This window comes from Chenopodium album, chromosome 11, assembly GCF_948465745.1.
Source record: "Chenopodium album chromosome 11, dcCheAlbu1.1, whole genome shotgun sequence".
Classification (NCBI taxonomy): Eukaryota; Viridiplantae; Streptophyta; class Magnoliopsida; order Caryophyllales; family Amaranthaceae; genus Chenopodium; species Chenopodium album.
Genome location: NC_137844.1, coordinates 860,104 through 879,408, shown reverse-complemented (window position 1 = coordinate 879,408; position 19,305 = coordinate 860,104). Strand labels below are relative to the sequence as shown.

The 19,305-nt window shown below is 35.5% G+C and overlaps 2 protein-coding genes and 1 pseudogene across 2 annotated transcripts; 2 read left to right on the top strand and 1 right to left on the bottom strand.

Moving 5' to 3' along the window:
- Window positions 1-2,164: 2,164 nt before the first annotated feature.
- Window positions 2,165-2,897, bottom strand: LOC145567084 (calvin cycle protein CP12-2, chloroplastic pseudogene; annotated as a pseudogene).
- A 984-nt stretch (window positions 2,898-3,881) lies between these two features.
- On the top strand, window positions 3,882-15,584 carry LOC145567083 (putative glutamyl endopeptidase, chloroplastic). The gene is made up of 15 exons (XM_081626312.1): window positions 3,882-4,301; window positions 4,857-5,073; window positions 7,424-7,534; window positions 8,648-8,693; window positions 9,929-10,038; window positions 10,132-10,635; window positions 11,055-11,183; window positions 11,729-12,028; window positions 12,131-12,589; window positions 12,709-12,774; window positions 13,510-13,570; window positions 13,896-14,045; window positions 14,147-14,284; window positions 14,517-14,821; window positions 15,183-15,584. Coding segments are annotated over exons 1-15 (2,895 nt in total). The 5' UTR covers window positions 3,882-4,003; the 3' UTR covers window positions 15,184-15,584.
- A 1,801-nt stretch (window positions 15,585-17,385) lies between these two features.
- Window positions 17,386-18,421, top strand: LOC145568131 (ASI1-immunoprecipitated protein 1-like). Its single transcript, XM_081627565.1, has 2 exons — window positions 17,386-17,847; window positions 18,146-18,421. The coding sequence occupies exons 1-2, from the start codon at window positions 17,398-17,400 to the stop codon at window positions 18,305-18,307; spliced, it is 612 nt and encodes a 203-aa protein (XP_081483691.1). The 5' UTR covers window positions 17,386-17,397; the 3' UTR covers window positions 18,308-18,421.
- Window positions 18,422-19,305: the final 884 nt, after the last annotated feature.

Here is a 19,305-nt window from a genome sequence, read left to right as displayed (position 1 = left end):
TTTTTAATAATAAAATTTAATGATTATAATAATAGTAATAATAGTAGTAGTAGTAGTAGTTGTAGTAGTAATAATAATAATAATAATAATCATAATAATAATAATATTTAATAACAATAATAAAGCATTACAATTATTATTATAGTATTAGTAGTAGTAATAATAATTGTAATAATAATAATAATAATAATAATAGTAATAATAACAATATTAGTAATAATAATGATAATAATAATAATAATAATAATAATAATAATAATAATAATAATAATAATAATAATAATAATGAAATCTGCTCTGCTCTGCTTGGCTCTGCTTTGCTCTGCTTCAATCTGCTCTGCTCTGCTCTGCTCTGCTTTGCTGAAATCTGCTCTGCTCTGCTCTGCCCAAAAGCTCAAAAGAACAGGGCCTTAGTGTTACTAGACCTCGAAGCATGTTGTTACCGTGCCTATACTATTAATATTAATTACAAATGACAATAGTGTTAGCAAAATCCTTAGTAAATTTTTGTGAATGCAGAATAATGCAAGTGTAGAAGAGTAAATTACAAATACTACGTATATTCTTTGCTTTGGAACTAAACACCTCTCCTATTTCACACCTTTTGTTGTTTATCCTAAGGTTATTTACATATTTTTCTTATTTAATTGCGGCTATTATACATCTATTATTACATGGGTCAATTTTCGAATTTATTAGCATGTAAGTCATGGCAAAGAGTGTCGTGCACACGTTGATACATAATGTGTTAAAACACGCCACACAATAAATGACTAAACGTCCTAGCATGTCATCCTTTCGATATATTCCGAGAGTGATTAAGGAAGGATTTGCATATGTGCCACATAATAAACACCCTAGCATGTCTATCCTTTTGATATATCCAGGAGTATATAAGGAAGGATTTATAAAATTCATCAAAGTGAAAAAAGTTGTGTTCATTCATGATTCATCCACATCCGAGAAATATTTGTCCAAATCCGCAAAATAGTTTCCTTAATTCTACCTTAATAAATTTACCAAACATAAAAGTTTAAAAATGTCGAAAATATATTCGACCGGAATAACTCTAACCTTAAGATTTTATCCATATTCTAATCCAATTTTTTATGGTAATTTATCAAAATCCTTAGAAAAAAACTTGGCTATAAATTAAGGCTTTATATTATCCATATACTAATCCAAATTTATCCTTTACAATATTCTTGAAGTAATACAGTATAATTCATTCTCTCTTGTTCATAGTATTAGACAGAGATGACAATGCAGCAGGAGGAGGCGAAGCAAAGGCGAGCACAGTCGAACAGAGAGTCTGCTCGACAATCATGGCTAAGGAAACAGCATTACATTGCTCAACTTGAGAGCAAAGTGAATGCTCAAAGTGTTCGGATGATAAGGTTGAGTGATGAGATTCGGTCTAAGGATGCCATCATTCAGACTATGAAGGAAGCTACTGGGATTTACGTCGATGATAGATATACGGATCATAATCTGCTGCGCAATCAGTTTCTTAGCGATGTCTGTGAGTATGCCAAGGGGTTTACTGATGTCCCGCAGACTCTGATTGCTGAGCTTACGAATGTGCGAGGTTACTGAAGTTCTATCGCTAAATTAGTCTTTATTAGTATTATTACACTGTTACGTATGCTAGTTAATGTTAGATTCATAGATTGCTAGTTATTATTTTGATTTCTTGTACTCGTACGTAGTAATTGATAGAGTTTATATCCGATTTTGGTACTCCAACCAAAGGCCTAAGCGGATGGTTGGAGTCCCAAAATTAGTTTTATAGTATACTCGTATCATGACAAGTTTATGATTTATGTTTTTAATTTTTATGAATCAAGAGATTTATACTTTGCAAATCAATTAATTCTATCTTTTCTCATAAAGATATACGAGTATATTACTATAAGGGTCCAATTAATCAATAAATATCATAGTCAACTACCCGTTTGAAGATCTTCTTGGCTCGATTTAGACTTGACTTTAATTTTTGTAGAACGAAAGAGCTGAGTTTTTTTTTTCTTATCTAAGAGATTAATCTATTTTTTTTACTCTTGAAAAAAGCAGAAAACTCTAGCAATTCAAACATACATTTAAATCAAGCAAATTAAAACAAGCTAAGCAAGTGTTAAAAAAAAAAAAAAAAAAACCAAGCACAGGATTGAAGTTCTTATGCATTTACATTAATATGATCATGTATATCAAAGATTCAAGGGTTACAATAGCTTCCCCCTACCCTTTTTAATTCGAGCATAAATAGATCGTTAGAGCCCCTTAATTTCATCACATAATAACAAAACCCCGTGCATAATTTAATTGATCATCAAGATAAGCCCAACAACATCCTATAATAATAATAATAACTAGAGCAAATTAAATATATAAAGTATACAATAACAAAATAAAATTACTTAAAATAAAAACTTATGATAATTAATTATCATAAGTCTTGCATTCATCTGTCTCAGGGTTATCCTTGCAAAACTCCTCAAGAGGATCACTATCCTTGGCCTTGTCCCTAGCATGACTAGCCGCGGCACTAACTTCCTCCACCACGTCCCAAGCCGCTACACACTCGCTGCTCACCGGGTCATCCGAGCACGTCTCTTGAGCCTCCTTGATGCTCTTCTCCACATTGTCCGAAAGCTTATCCGGTGCGGCTCGAACCGCCACCAAACGGCTAGCATGCATGTTACTTTTCCTTATGTACGTGACCATGTTACATAACTTTGGTGTCTCAAAGTTGTTGCTAGGCTTATTGGCTAGCAACAATTTTGGGCTCATAGAAACACTCATACTAGCCATCTTTTTTTTCTAAGACTTGTTTTTCTTAGCTTATTATTTTTTGAAGATGTTTTTGAGATAATTGATTACTGTGATAAAGGAAATATAGGAAGGAGAAAGTTTGATATTAATAATGTGGATTGGGGAGTGAATTTTGTGCACATATTTCTTATCATGATATATCCATTAATATGCTCACACGTAGAAATGTGTAGGATATTTTATTTATTTTTTAATTTCTTGTGGATCTTTTTGCTTTTTCTTTTGGATGTATTATTGATTTTTATTCTACTTTGTCTGTTATTGGAGGTGTGGTAACCTACAATTACGTAGTAAATTTGAGTAAATGTTTTTGAATTTTAGACTTGTTATGATTTTTCTAGATATTTTGAAGAAGTCCATTTATAGGTGAGAAAATGCATGTAATAAGCAAGTAACAATAACATTAGTCTAGTTCGACCCTATTTGATTTAATAGAAAGAAGATTGTGTAATCCAATAAACATTATAAGCCCGAAACCTAGCCAAATATTATGTGCACTTCGACTCGACGCTTTACTTAGCTCGATTATTTGGCATGGAACAAACTTCTCTTTTTACCAAAACCTGACTCGTATTACATTTACTGCTAATAAGTTATTAGTCACTCCATATATTGATATATATTTACCGCTAATGTGAGTAACTTGTTCAACACCAAGACTGTATGAGACAAAGATCAACCAAAACCGCTAAATCACGTGCCACATAATGATTGTGTTAGAGATATGATTGTGATATATTTTCCGTAAATATCATTAAGAAAATAATATCTTTAGGTTTATTTACGATAAAGATATTATTTAGACATTATCTTTAGGACTATGGTTATAATAGTATATCTTTTAGGAAGATTATTTCCTATCTTATTAACGTAGGTTTTACCTATCGATGAATAATAATCAAGCCATTCTATTATCTCTTTCACCCTAAATTTGTCATCAATCAATTTTATTTTATTTATTTATTTATTTTTTTCTGGTGAAATTTATTAAGTAGTTCAATGGATAATGTAGCTAGATAAATACCCTGGAAAAATGTCCAACTATGGTGACATTAACACATGATTACAACATTCAAACCAAAACAACTTTAAACAAAACGAATCTTACTCTTACACTCTATTAGTACACTACATTTTTTTTAAAGAGTAAATCAAACTTTACATTAAAAAGATGCGACTTCATAATAAAGTCTACCATCGTTTTTCTTCTTCTTCATTCATCATTCAACACCAATTCAATCGATTTTCTCTCTCCTTACCTTCATCTTCTTCTTCATCATCCTCTCTCTCTTCAATTCCCTTTAAATTCCCAGGAATTCGAACTTCCCAACAATCCAGGACTGTTTCTGGGAAGCCTTTTAGTAGTACAATGAGTAGGCTTCAAAGTCTTGTTCCTGTTGAAGCAGTTTCTGGGGAATATATTGCTGCTGCTCCTTCTAATGGGTCTGCTTCTAATTCTCAATTAGAAGGTAATTTTCACTTAATTTTTTCTGGGTTTTGTTTGTTTTTGTCTTGTTTTAATTTGGGTTTTCTTTTGTTAATTGGATTGATTTATAAAAGATTTTTGCTTTTTAAAATTGAATTGGGCTTTTTTTTGGTTTGGTTTGTTGAATTGGGGAGGTTTTAAATTTTGATGGGTTATAAAAATAGGAACTTGAATTGAGTTGAAGCTGAATTGGTGAATATGAATTGGACTAATTGAGCTTCATTTGCTGAGCTTGGATGAAATTGGTGGGAATTAATGTAATATGATCGAGATTGATACTAAATTGTATTAATATGTATTTGGGGTCAGGGTTTAACCATTGTCTTGGATAATTGGAGTGTAAATATAGTATATTAGAATAAGACATGTTTCATGCTTCTTTTTTGAGTAGAAGTCTTCATACTAGTATAATTTATTATTTCTAAGTTTTACATGTAGAACAAAAATTTGTTATAATAATAAACTCCTATTGGCCTTTGTGTTGTTGGATGCTAGATATACCGAGTATATATTAATGTGGTGTGCAATTGTTGTATAGATGATTTGGGAACAAATGGTGGCTATCAACTGCCTCCGTCTGAAATACGAGACATCGTTGATGCTCCTCCCTTGCCCGCATTGTCCGTTTTGCCCCACAGGGATAAGATTCTATTTCTCAAAAGAAGATCTTTACCTCCCTTGATAGACCTTGCTAAACCAGAAGAAAAGCTTGCTGGTATTCGCATTGATGGAAAAAGCAATACACGGAGTCGAATGTGAGTATTTATGTGCAATATGTATGCTCTATGCAATCCCCCTTTCATGAACACCCCTTCAATGTTCAATGAGATTTTTTTTTAATTAATTAATTTTTTATTTTATGGGAAGAAATAATATCATTAATAAATAGCCATACGACATCTATAATAATAATAATAAAGATTTGTAAACCACAAATAGAGAAATTTAAATAATTTTAACAATCAAAATCATTACTAATTTGCATATTTGGCATAGCTCATGCTCCACTGCTTCAAGCTTGACGCGAGCAAAGCAAAAAAACTGAATTTAATTAAAGAAAAAAGATTGGAAATAGTCTAATTTCTACCTATTTCCGGCCTAAATGGCCAAGAAAACTAAAACCCTAGAGGAGAGAGGAGGGGGGAGAGATCAATCAATCAATCAATCAAAGCCTTAATCCCAAAAGTGGGGTCGGCTAACATGAACCAAATTTGATTATTCCGTGTAGTCATCAACATAAATCTTTCTCCTCCATCCCTTACGATCCAAAACTTCATCCTCACGTAAATCCATGCACTTCATATCCTTCCTCACTCCTTCCAACCAAGTCATCTTTGGTCTCCCTCTTCCTCGTTTAATCCCTCCATGGTCCCACTCTTCCACTCTTCGCACCGGTGCACCCTCGGGTCTCCGTCTTACATGTCCAAACCAACGCAGACGATTTTCCCTTAATTTATCTACAATGCCCGCCACACCTACTTTCTTGCGAATAACCTCAAGAGAAAAAAAAGGAGGCAGCTAACCTATGGGAAATTCCCCCTTCAATCAGAGCTTGGAACTAACAGTGGGCTATTGTTATTACTCGTAATGCTTTATGCATTCGTAGCTTCAAATTTTTTTTTTTTTCAAGGTTTGAACTTAGCTACAAAAATGACTGCACATAAGGCTATAGCCTTTAGATTTGATCTTGTTTACTAGAATTAGCATTGGCTGAAAGATCAGGTGCATTATTCTGTAAAGAGACTGTTGCACCTAGGCTTGCCAGAATTTGTTCATCAATGAGTGAACTCCTTAACGGATCCACTGATTCAAATAGTGGATCACCACTGATCAAAATCTACAATTTCTTAAGAAATTATGGCTAGGTCTAATGGCCTCTATATTTATGGTAACTAATGAAGGGATTAAACAAAAATATTGTTGCTTTTATTTACAATTTGATTGTAGCTAATAAGTAAAGTTTCTGCCAAGTATACCACATTAATGAAGAATTTGAGTTTAGAGGAGCATGTAGCATTCGAGAGAAAGGAATGGAGAAAGAGGATCATAGTTGTCTGGTTGATGATCATTGGGAATGAGACTTCGATGTGGTTGTTGTATACCATATTAAGCGAGGACAAGCATTCCCCCCTTTGTCATATTCATCTCATGTATGGTCCAGGTAGCAGATTTGCAACTTGTTATGCTGGTGATGATCATAATATGCCAGTAGTTATCTACTTTTCCTGGAGCTGTATAAAAGGCAGAAGATATGTCTCACTAGTCTCCATGGTTAATGTAGCAGCGACACCCTTTCTCTTTGCCTCTTCTAGATGAGTTGTAAAAACTAAAATGGGCTAGCAGTCCACATGTCTATCAGTGTTCCCCTACCCTTTTTGCTTTGCCCTCCTAGCTTTCTGAACGTTAGGCCAGAATAAATTCAACAGCCTCAGCCCTAGGCCTGTTTTTTTAGTGCATGGTGAGCATGAAAACTTTACTTATCATGCTTACAATGCACTAAACCTTTTCATTAGTGAAGAGTTGATTAATTTGAGTAATTAAACGGGGCCTAGCACCAAAATGTCAAAGCAGCTAGATGGAGAAATTAAACCATGCTAAAACCATGCTAAAACCATGCTACCTGTCGTTCTTTTATCATTGAAAACCTGCTTGAGTTCTTATAAGATATATATGTATGTTACTTCATGTATATGCGCTTCATTATATATATAATACTTTCACATTGACATCCCACCAAAGCATATATACATTTGTTCAGAACCATACACGCTATAGTTTGCTCACTCTCAATGTGTAGTTTAAGGTGTATTTACCTTGTTTAAAATGTTGGCAGATAGCTATGGAGAAAATTGAATTTTAAATAGTAGATAACTAGATAATGGTACTACATTAGCAATATCCTAGTGCGCCTTTCATGATGCTTCTTTTATATTGGTTAATATGGTACTACTTAGCAACAAACAAGGAAATGATAGTTTAGTGACAATGTGACATGAGTGAGAAAATGCATATTGCCATATTAGAATTTCTGTATATGCTCAAGCTAACATTTTCTTTTTATCTGGTGTATATCACAAGGTGACAAGCTTAATCATTTGTGTGCAGGTCATTTTACACAGGTATTGGAATCCATCAATTGACAAGTGATGGTACCCTTGGGCAAGGAAAAGAGGTACATGGCCTACCTGATGGTGCAAGGATTAATTTTGTTAGCTGGTAATTTAAGCAGTTCCTTAACATCATTTTATTAATTATGCATTTACTAGAGTTCAGGTGCACTGAATGCTGATTTAAATATAATTGACTTGAAGAGTTGTGTGCTAATTGTGATAGGTCAGTGAAGTTGTTTTTCTATTAAGTGATGAGATTTCCCTACTGTTATTAATTTGCTCTTAGGAAGTGATAGAATGGTACCTATGTGAAAAGTTGACGAAAATTTTCTCTGCTGGTAAAAGCTCTGGTCTTTTGAACTCTACTAAAAGCTAGTTTTAGGCCAGAAGTACATTGATAATTTGCATGTTGAAAAGCTTTACATGTTGTGATGTCTTGGATGTTAAAAGCTTAGGTTCAATAGCTATCTACTGTTCAGGGCCTCATAGTTTCTTAACGATTCTCCAAACGTAGATGAGATGCATGTAATTATATAAAGCTGTTGACAACAAATTTGAATTTTGTACTACCTTAGTATGGTCTTGTGGCTACTGAGGCCCTTCTTCCCCCCTACAAACTCTTCTTTCTCATATCCTTCTTCAGGAAGAAGTAATCTCATTTCGATTTTTTTAACAAAAACAATCTTTGGTCTTATAGTACTCAGGTGTGATACTATGTGATCAATATATTTATGATTATATATGTTACTTGGACATAAGATTCCATTAATGTGTCTAACATGTGAAAAATATTTGTGCACTCACATAGATAATTACAGTAAGGGGGTTTCGTTTTAATTAGGCTGCAAAAATGTGTGTGGTTTAGTGGTTTTCTGAAAAACTACCCATGAGATCATGAGTTTATTGGAGAATTTAAAGAACTAGAATGAGGATGTTTATAAGTCTTAAGTAATCATGTTGTTGCTGCTGAGAGAATATACATGTGATTCTGATGGAGCTTGAATGCCTCATTTTCTTCTGCAGATGAGTTTCTCAGAACTCACAATGTAGCTTCATCTGTAATTGATGTATTTGGCTCCCAATAAAAATAAAAATGTTCTGTATGGTGTCTAATTCTTTTTCATGGACAAAAATTTTCTGTGTACCTTCCCTTTACAAGTATACAACATAACTTATTGCCTTTTATTTGTCTGACTTTCTCTTTATGATGATTTTCCAGGTCAAATAATGGTCAGCATTTAGCGTTTTGTGTCAGAGTTGATGAGGTAACCATCTTTCGCTGGTCTTCTTGCTTGTTGCTGTAGAATCTTGTATGAAAAAAGAGAATATATATGCACCGTATTGGGGGAAAAAATCTAATTACATAAAAAAAATCTAATTATGTTTGCTACTGTTCCCTTTTCCATTCTCCTCTGAGACATTGACCCATCTGATGCATATTTTTTCTTGTAACCTGTTGTCTGGCACCTACTACAGTACTACCAGAATACTTTCTTTTTTCAGGCTGTATCATAGGACCTTTTGCACTATTCACATACTCTACTTTGACTATATATGGTTATATACTTATTTATACTAAGGAAATTAATGTATCTTAAGACATGATTACGAGGGGTGATTAGTCATAGGCCAATGCATAAGTTATAGATGGCTCCGTGAACCAAGTAGGCCTCCTGGGGTCTGTTGGATGCCCTGGGAAGCGCCTCAATGCCTAACTTTGGTGGGTTCAAAAATGTTCTCCTAAGACAAAATCTGAAGGCAATATTGGACTATTTTTGGAGATTTAGAGATCCGGAAAACTCAAGTGATGACAAGGGATCCCAGGGTCATGTTATGTTGTTTGAAACTATATATGCCCACTAGTCGGTCACATAAAGACCCATGGTGATCCCGAGTCAATGACAGGATGTGTGTATGTTACTGACTTAATTGTTAGTTAAGACTCAAAGTGGATGGTTCCAACCATCCAAGTGGCCTCCTAGGGTTTCGTTTGGTCCATGGAAAGCACCTCATCCTCTATCCTTTTCAGGCCCGAAAAGACTAAAATTCTCCACAACTGAAGGGTAATCCACGCTTTTCGACCAATTTTTGGGAAAGGTTTCCAGAATTGAATTGGATGTGGGGGTCATCTCCCGGTATCATAAAAGTTAGGATGGAACCATGGCAGATCTACCAATAGATCTATAAAGTTTCCAGAATGTCATGTGGGATTTTGTTAGATTCGTTTCAATATATATTTCGAAAATGTCAACTTTTTATAATCTTTACCTGTAGATAATTAAAAGATACTAATGGTCGGTCAATGTTGGCAAATTTAAAAGTCAATATGGTAAAATTACATAAATCAGAGGAAATTTATTTTTCATGTAGTTCCATTGTTGGCAAATTTAAAAGTCAAATGTGGTAAAATTACATAAATCAGAGGAAATTTATTTTTCATGTAGTTCCATAATTGCAAGTCCAGTTCCATTTTGACTGACATGACTATTGTTTGGAGCAGGATCTTGGTGGCAATGGCAAGCTTCAGTTATGGGTTGCTAATGTGGAAACTGGACTGGCTAAACCTCTGTTCAAATCAGCAGAAATCTATGTAAACGCTGTGTTTGACAAGTAAGTGTCTTTATCACTTAAGACTTGTCAAATTGATTTATTATATTATCTGAAGCTTTAGCTGACGGTTGATATTTCTGTGTTCCTTATTAGTTTTGTCTGGGTGGGTGACTCTACTTTACTGGTTTGCACCATTCCATCCTCTCGTGGTGATCCGCCTAAAAAGCCTCTGCTTCCTCCTGGTCCTAAGATTCAATCGAACGAGCAAAAGAATACTATACAACTCAGAACCTTCCAAGATTTGCTTAAGGATGAATATGATGAAGATTTGTTTGATTATTATGCAACTTCACAACTTGTACTGGCTTCTTTGGATGGAACAATGAAACCTTTTGGACAGCCAGCTGTGTACAAATCGCTGGACCCTTCACCAGATGATAAATACATAATGATAAGTTCAACCCACAGACCATACTCTTATGTAGTACCTTGTGGAAGATTTCCAAAGAAGGTTGAATTATGGACAGTTGATGGAAAATTTGTTAGGCAACTCTGTGATTTGCCCTTGGCAGAGAATATTCCTATTGCCCATAATAGTGTGCGAAATGGGATGCGCTCTATCAATTGGAGAGCTGACAGACCCTCAACTCTTTACTGGTAATCTTCTATCTCTAAAGAAGACTCTAGTCCTTTCTTTTGTGTAAAATTATCAACTATGAGACATTGTGTTGTTAGCTATATGTTTCTGGTAATCTGGTAATGTGGGATGATTTAAGTACTCTGTAATAAAATTTTTATCATTTTGTGGCATGTTAACTGCAACTGCCAGTAATGGAAGGTTAATAAAAGTAGCTCACATGCTAAACAGAAAAAGTGGAAATTTATGGTGTCTGTCTTTTGGCTAATAGAGTTAAAAAAAAGCTTTCTATGGTTATTTCAGATGGTGGGTTTCGTGACTCGTGAGTTACACATGCCTTTATTCCTTGCTTTCCATTGTTTGTTACTACAAAGATTAATTTATAGAAGATTCCCTTATTATATATATTATATAAGACTTGATTTCATTAAAATTGTAGGGTGGAGACTCAAGATGGAGGTGATGCCAAGGTGGAAGCTTCTCCTCGTGATATCGTTTATACACAGTCTTCTGAAGCAAGTGAAGGCGAAGAACCAACTGTCTTACACAAGCTTGATCTTCGATATGGGTATACTGTAATGTGATAATTTTTGATGTTATTTCTCCCCCGCCCCCCCCCCCCCTCCCCCTCTTCCCCCTGACTGACAGCAATGTTATTGCTACTGTGTTTGTTAACATAATTCTAGATTTCATGCATTGTCAAAAGCTTTCTGTCTGTGAAGTATAAATTACTGTATTCATATGTTGTGGCATGGCATTATACACTTCTTTGGTGATTTAAACCGTGCTTAATTGGGTTGTAAACTATATTTTGTTACCTTCGTATTGTTGTGTATTTTGTGTGATTGCGACTGTGGGCTTTTTTATGGAATAACATGACAAGTTTTTCTTGTCTTTTCTTTCAAAAGTAGATATCTATTATTTCAATGAATTAAGTGCTAGCTATGTGCTCAAACAACCTTTGGGATATGCTATAGTATCTAATAAATGGAAAGTATGTCTTCAGTAATCGTTGGTGAAAACATCCTCTATTTCCTCATTCATTTTTGTTTTGTATTGTCTTATTATGTGGTCAAAGGCTGAAATTTTGGCAATATTTCCATACCTTTGCAGGGGGATATCTTGGTGCGATGATTCTCTAGCTCTAGTGTATGAATCTTGGTATAAAACACGGCGTTTAAGAACCTGGGTCATATCTCCTGAGAGTAAAGATGTTAGTCCACGCATATTATTTGATAGGTCATTTGAAGATGTTTATTCAGATCCTGGTTCTCCCATGTCACGAAGAACTTCGTATGGAACATATGTCATTGCAAAGATTCGAAAGGAAGAAGATGATGCTACTTATTTATTGCTGAATGGTAATGGTGCTACTCCCGAAGGAAACATACCTTTCCTTGACTTGATGGACATGTAAGTGCTATGAGGTTAAAATCCATTCCCACAGTCAATGTCCGTCTGATATTAGTCTAATGTAAGGTGCTTTATCCTCAGTCTGACACGTAATTTTATCAGTAATTCAGGTAACAAGGAAAGAATATGGCAGAGTGACAAGGAGAAGTACTATGAGTCAGTTGTTGCATTAATGTCTGATCATATTGAAGGGGATATGTTTGTTAACCAATTGAAAATACTTACTTCAAAGGAATCAAAAACTGAGAACACCCAGTATTATATACAAAGCTGGCCTGATAAGAAGCCAGTCCAAATTACCAACTTCCCACATCCATATCCTCAGCTAGCTTCATTACATAAAGAAATGATCAGGTATCAACGTAGTGATGGGGTGCAGCTTACTGCAACTTTATACTTGCCACCAGGGTATGACTCCTCGAAAGATGGACCTCTTCCATGTCTTGTCTGGTCTTATCCCGGAGAATTCAAGACCAAAGAGGCTGCTGGGCAAGTGCGTGGTTCTCCCAATGAGTTTGCTAGCATAGGATCTACCTCGCCCCTTCTTTGGTTGGCCCGAAGGTGTGTTTCATCCTCTTCGACTGAAGCTTTAACATTCACAGTTCTTATTTGTAAATTTACTAGCTATACCCTTGTAATATCATCAATTATATCAAGTCTTGTCTAATTTTCATCAACAGGTTTGCTGTTTTGTCCGGACCTACAATTCCTATCATTGGCGAGGGTGACAAAGAAGCAAATGATTTGTAAACATTCATGAACTCCTTATAACTTTTTGTTCTTTGCTGTACACCTGTAATTGTATCAAGTTCTTTTGAATTTACCATGGTATTTTGGGGATTGTGGGGAATCTTGATAATAGAAGATATTGCTAAGGAATGTATGATAAATGTCACCTTCATGACTCATAAAAAAGTGGACGGAGGGTACTCATGTCTGACAAGGTTACTTGTATAATTATCAGACTTGACTGTTTTATTAGGAAAACTTCTGTTTTTGGTCCAAATGACATGTCAAATTTCTTTTCTTGGTCTAAAATGTTAAAGATTCGACATTGGTACTAAAGGTGAGATAAATAGTCCAAGTAGCACAAGTAATTTATCTCAAATTGAAATTTAACTTGTAACTAGACCTTGCTAATTGGTATTCCAAAAAACTACTAGCTACTGTATTACTTTTGGCCCTTCCTTGTCAAGTCACTTGTGGAAAAAGGATTTCATTTTCAGATTTCAGTAATCTTTAACTTCTTCAGCCTCTTTATTTTGGAGAATAATGAAGTTGTTCCATTAAAATTTATTTATTTTTTATTATTTTATTAATTTTATTTGTTTATTTATTTATTATTATTATTATTATTTTTATTATTATTTTTTTTAAATATCTTGTGTGCTACAATCTTTTATGGAGAGATCTTCATCTCTTTCTGTTTAGTCACTTGAACTCTTTTTTTTACCCTTCTGGACTGAAGATCTTTTCATCAGGTATGTAGAACAACTCGTTGCTAGCGCTGAGGCTGCAGTACAAGAGGTCATTCGACGAGGGGTGAGCTGGTTTGCTCTTATATAACTTTTCCTTTGTTATCTGTGAATTGAGCAATATGATTTCAGAAAGCTGCTACTGGGTCGTAATGGGCTGCTGACTTTTGGCAACCCAAATCACTTGGGTTGGACTGGCCAGTCTATGGACCAGTCCCACAGCATGGCACGGTCCCTGGTTAGGGATTGTGCTGGTCTTTGCAAAATGTGGCCCAAGCTGAGCCAAATTGTGCTAGGACTGGCCAGCCCATTGCCAGCTTTTTATTTTGACTTGTATAAACACAAAGTCATGGTTACAAGACCCTTTGCTAAAATATTCTTTAATTTTAAAGGTGGCTCATCCTAACAAGATAGCTATTGGAGGTCACTCTTATGGAGCATTCATGACTGCAAACCTTCTGGCACATGCTTCTCATCTTTTCTGCTGTGGAATTGCTCGATCTGGAGCTTATAATCGAACTCTTACACCATTTGGATTTCAGGTACATATTTTGTTTCCTGTTACTTGACAAACTACCCTTATATTCCACTTATGTAATCTAATTCTGTATGTACTTTTAACATTTTGCTGCCAAACTTATAGAACGAGGATAGAACACTTTGGGAAGCGACAAATACTTACATAGAAATGAGCCCTTTTATGTCGGCCAATAGGATCAAGAGGCCTATTTTGCTTGTTCATGGAGAAGAAGACAACAATTCAGGAACGTTGACAATGCAGGTATTTGCTTTTGCATTACTTCTCTTTTATATGCCTGGAAAGAAGTATAAATGAACTATACCAAACGCTTCCTAGAGCATTTCTTCAGATTCTCACCTGTGTAGTTCGTTGTATGTAAAAAACTTAAAAAATCATTTCTATTACTATTTACTTTGTGAACAATAATTCACTTTCATGCCTCCTGTCTGATGATTAATTTGTTTACTTGTTACCTGCACTTACAATGTTGCAGTCAGATCGGTTCTATAATGCTCTAAAGGGTCATGGGGCTCTTTGCCGCTTAGTAATTCTTCCTTATGAAAGTCATGGGTATTCAGCAAGAGAAAGCATCATGCACGTTCTTTGGGAGACAGACAGGTGGCTGCAAAAGTTTTGTGTTTCAAACACATCTGAATTAGATGCAGATGCTGGTTCCCTTAAGAAAGAAGATAGCACAGGGAATGCTGATGGCAAAGTGATTTCTGCGACTGGTGGTGGTGTTGCTGAGACGGAGGAACCAGAGAATGGAGAATACTCTCTTCAGAGGTCATTGTTATGGTAATTTCTGCCATCAGAGAACTTAAGACTTCAATGAGCCTTTTTAATATGCCAAAAAAAAAAAAAAAACAATTATGTTCTCGGACTGAAGAGTTCATATCATACCTGAGTATGTGTCCAAGTGTTAAACTCAACTATTTTGTGAAAGTTTCCTCCTTTGTGGTCCAAAATTATATGTTGAGGTACACCCATGTTAGAGTGTTGAGAAGCTAACTCGGGAACACTAGGTAAAATGAGGAGTCCGAGCAACATAGAGATTTTTTTTTCCTTTATAATATGCTGCTGCTTTGTTTTTGTTGGAGATTTTCATCTCAACCGCTTACAACTTTTTCTCCTTTCTTTCTTGATTTTATTTTTCTAGAAAGAATTGAGAGCTTTAATAGTGACATTGAACGAGTTTGAGCATATGGCGAGCATTCCCTGAAGAGAAGAATAACAAGATGAAGTTCATTATTTGAACCGATGATTCGTCCTCTTTGCTACGCTGCTTGCTCTGCTTCAACAGACTGAAGACACTATTGTATGAAAATTATTGCATTATACTCACTCATTAAGCAAAGAAATGTTCTTCCCATTGGAAAGATTGTACTGATTATTTTAGGACAGATTTAAAGGCCAAAGTGCGATTTCCCTCAGGGTGTAGCTCATCAGCATAGGACACAACCATCAGTTTACTTGCTAATGTAATACGAAATACTAGTAATAAAGCAAATATTTTTATTTTATAGAACCTCATGTCTCAATGAATGATGACATTTTCTAATTTACTCTTTGTGAGATCTCATGTCCATAGCATAAACAGGTACTATGTATTCAACTTCCAAAGAAACAACAAAATTGAGGGTTCGACTTTATTTTGCCCTTGTGCTGTTGCACCCCACTTGAAACGAAAATAAACCAACTTATGTAAAAAAAAAAAAATACGTAGTATGTTAAATTGTACTTCAATTACTATGCTCAATAGGTCGACGTATATTGTTTAGTGTCTAATAACTCGTACATTGTTTAAGAGTCCGTAACATCTTTTGTAATCGTACTGGTGCATTTGTAGCCGTTTTTATGCGACCTAGGCCTTGACTATCATCATTAGAATCATTTCATGTAATCTTTTCCTCTGTGTCCCCATACTCCACACTGAAGACGCAATTATTACAGTAGTGCTGGTTGATTACGCAATACTGCATTAGGTAAATAAACTTTTCGTTAATCTGTGTTCATCGACTTACAAATTCCCGAGTAAAGAAAGTTAGGGTTTTGAGAATATTCATCTTAAAATATGAAATTACCAGAATCCCACTCATTATCAAAGCCTAATCTTGCTTTCTCATATGATTTTCTCACTTCCCCCTTTTTTACATGGATTAAAAAGCCTCCGCTTTTTTGTCCAATTTAATTTATAATTTCGCGTTTATATTACTGGTATTTTAGAAATTTGGGAAGGAAAAAAGGGTGATTCTTGGGGATTTGATGATGATTTTGGTTTATAGTTAGCTATTTGCAAAAAAACAAAAAGGTGATTTTGTTTAGTAATTATGTGAACTATATGCGATATTGTTCTTAGTTTTAGAAATTGTGCTGTTGTCTGTTATATGATCATATGAACTGCTGACAGGATTAGAAATCGAAAAAATTGTTATAATACTTTTATGTTAAGGTTGCATTAAAATTGCAAGAAATCATCAAGAAAGAAACAAGTACGAGTATCTTATTTGGTTAATTTTATGGTGCTACTGAACTTTTACTGAAAATGTGATTTTACAAACTCAAACACATACGTCCATTAGGAGACTTAGGATTGTAGCCTGTAAGAGTAGCAAGGTGTGTACTCGATTTTTTGGACGAGGGTTATTGTTTAGGAGAAGATTAGGGAACTTTATTTAGCATTACTAGCTCTTTGATTATACTGGAGTGTCTTAGGAGACAATATGATGAGCAGTTTTCGGAACATAGCCATTGTAATCTTTTTCGACCTTTAGGAATTTACAACTGAGTCCGAAGTTCTTCCATTCATAAAGTTTTTCATTTAGGTATGTTGTATCAACAAAGAATTATTGACAGTAGCTTCAGCTATGGGAAGTCCTGATTCCTTCTTTAGAAGTGTAGGCTATGAAACATGGATCCTTAACTTGTTGCGTGCCTTGGCTTGTCGTAACCCTGTCTACCTGTGTTAGTCATGGGTGTGATCCCTTACAGCTGACTGAAAACCTAAGAGAAAACTGAGTGTATCTTTGTTGGAATCTGTATTTGAGTCTGACACTTTTTGCGTGTCTGAGTAACATAGGATGTAGGATATATGATTTGAAGGTTCAGAATAACTACTTGTCCAAAGGTTGCAATGAGATTATTTTGTCTTGGGAATACTACTATGATTATATCTTCTTACAAGTGATACTGCATTCCTTAATATATCTGTATTTGATGATCACACTTTGGAGTTCAGAAGTCAAGAGTTAACTTAGGATTCAGTTTGGACAAGCAGTGATGTTTAGTTGAAGAAGTCTGCTCAATATTCAATGTGAAAGTACTCTGTATGCTATATGAACTCATAGTTACTTGGCAGATAACAGTTATTTGCAATGGGAAGTGAAACTGAGAAGGAACATGCTGCCTTTGAGGAGAAGGTGAAGCGAACAGTTTATCTTGACAACCTCTCTCCCCAAGTTACTGAAGAAGCACTCAGAAATGCATTTAAGCAATTCCACGGTACTCTGACCAACATCCGCTTCATCCCAAGCTACACAGAGCCTAGCTACAATGCTAAGTTTGCTCTTTTGGAGTTTGAGAACCAAGATCAAGCTAAGGAAATAATTGATTTGCTGTCTCACTTTCCATTCATGATATTAGGGATGCCACGGCCAGTAAGGGCCTTTCCTGCAGAACCACAGATGTTTGATGATTGCCCAAGTAAGCCGGGTAGGAGTTTAGAACTGTATTGGTTGGATCCAGAGGATTCTGATTTTGATGTGGCTCAGCAGCTGAAAAACCTGGCAGAGAAGCATGTTGCTCAACAGTCCTTCCTACTCAAGGTTCGCAGTGATTTAGTAACTAAAGTTCGTTAACATGTGCTTTAAGGCTTGTAACTGTGAAAAATACACCGGGATTCTTCTGGACTTTATCATTTTACCTCTTATGCTACTAATTTTCATGGAATCAGGAATTGTTCTTTTATGGATTGTGTGGAATCATTTTTATTGATCTGACTAATTCCAGATGTCGAATTCATCTTTGATTATTGTTCATGTATTTACTCAGTTTATTCATCATTACATTATCATAATTTGTGTAATGCTCATATCTGGGGTGCTGTTTTCTTCTGTGTTGCAGAAGCAGCTAGAAGAGGAGGAGAAACTCTCGAAGCAGCAAGCTGAGATTCTGAATGCCCATTATCAGAAGTTAGAGATGATAAATTCTGCATTATCAATTGGCTCTGCAAAGGACCTTGCTAGGCTCTATGGAGTTAATATGACTGATGTCTCTGGAATTTGATATATCGTTATCGACTTGACGCCACCTTTCCTAGAATAACTTGATTTACTGCAAGTGCTAGCTTTGAGGTTTTTTATGCTATCATTTACTGTAATTACTTGTAAAGAGGCAAGTTTCATTGTCAATGAACTTATTTGAGTACTATCTCCAGGTATGCAAAGTGCACTTCTTCGGTCTCATTTGACCGGTTTTTGATATCATTATTTTTTCATGTTATAATCCATTTCTTATTTTATTTCATAAGCCCTCTTTTGAAAAAGTGTTTGCTAGCAAGTCCGGCTAGGTGAATAAGCTATTGAGAGATAAGTGGAGTTCAGTGCAATCATCGGAGATTGTTCGAGTACATTTGTTTGCAAACCTCAAATATATTTCCATATAGAACAACAATTGTCCAACATAAATATGACTCATATGAGGAGAAAAACAGAGCACTAAGGTAAAGTAAAGAAAAAGAAGAAGAAAAAAAGGGGGACATTTTAGTAGTCCAAACATTCAGAAGTAACAACAAAGCAGGAAGCCAGGAACCCACTTAATTATACATGAATCATTGCCTCACCACATGCTCGTTAGGACGATGAACAAATATACATTTCGGAAGGCCATTTCTGGAGACGGGAATCTCAACTAGTGATGGAGTCGAGGTGAAATATGAAGGTGGAGGCTAGTAACAACGGAAAGGAGTTATCTGCGTGGTAGCCATCAGCACGCTTGTTGGAGTAACCAGGGTAGTCAGTCCTACGAAAGGGCACCTTCTGATGGAACACAAGCCCACTTTTTGCAGCCTTCTTGGCCAAGTCCCACTGGCTATAAGGCTGCCCTTCCTTGTGGCTCACATGCACCTCCCCCGCTGGATTCATTAACAGCAATTTCGCGTTCATCAGGAACCCCTTCACCAGCTGCTTGTTCAGCTTGATCTGACAAGTGCTGTCTTCAGGAAACATAAACCCGACATGAGGGAAGTTATAGATAACACGATCAAACCTCTGAGTAGACAGAAA

Coding starts and splice junctions, on each gene's coding strand:
- LOC145567083 (XM_081626312.1), top strand. CDS start 4,004: ATGCGACTTCATAATAAAGTCTACCATCGTTTTTCTTCTTCTTCATTC. Junction 7,535..8,647: donor AGGATTAATTTTGTTAGCTG/GTAATTTAAGCA, acceptor ATGATTTTCCAG/GTCAAATAATGGTCAGCATT. Junction 10,636..11,054: donor AGACCCTCAACTCTTTACTG/GTAATCTTCTAT, acceptor TTAAAATTGTAG/GGTGGAGACTCAAGATGGAG.
- LOC145568131 (XM_081627565.1), top strand. CDS start 17,398: ATGGGAAGTGAAACTGAGAAGGAACATGCTGCCTTTGAGGAGAAGGTG. Junction 17,848..18,145: donor AACAGTCCTTCCTACTCAAG/GTTCGCAGTGAT, acceptor TCTGTGTTGCAG/AAGCAGCTAGAAGAGGAGGA.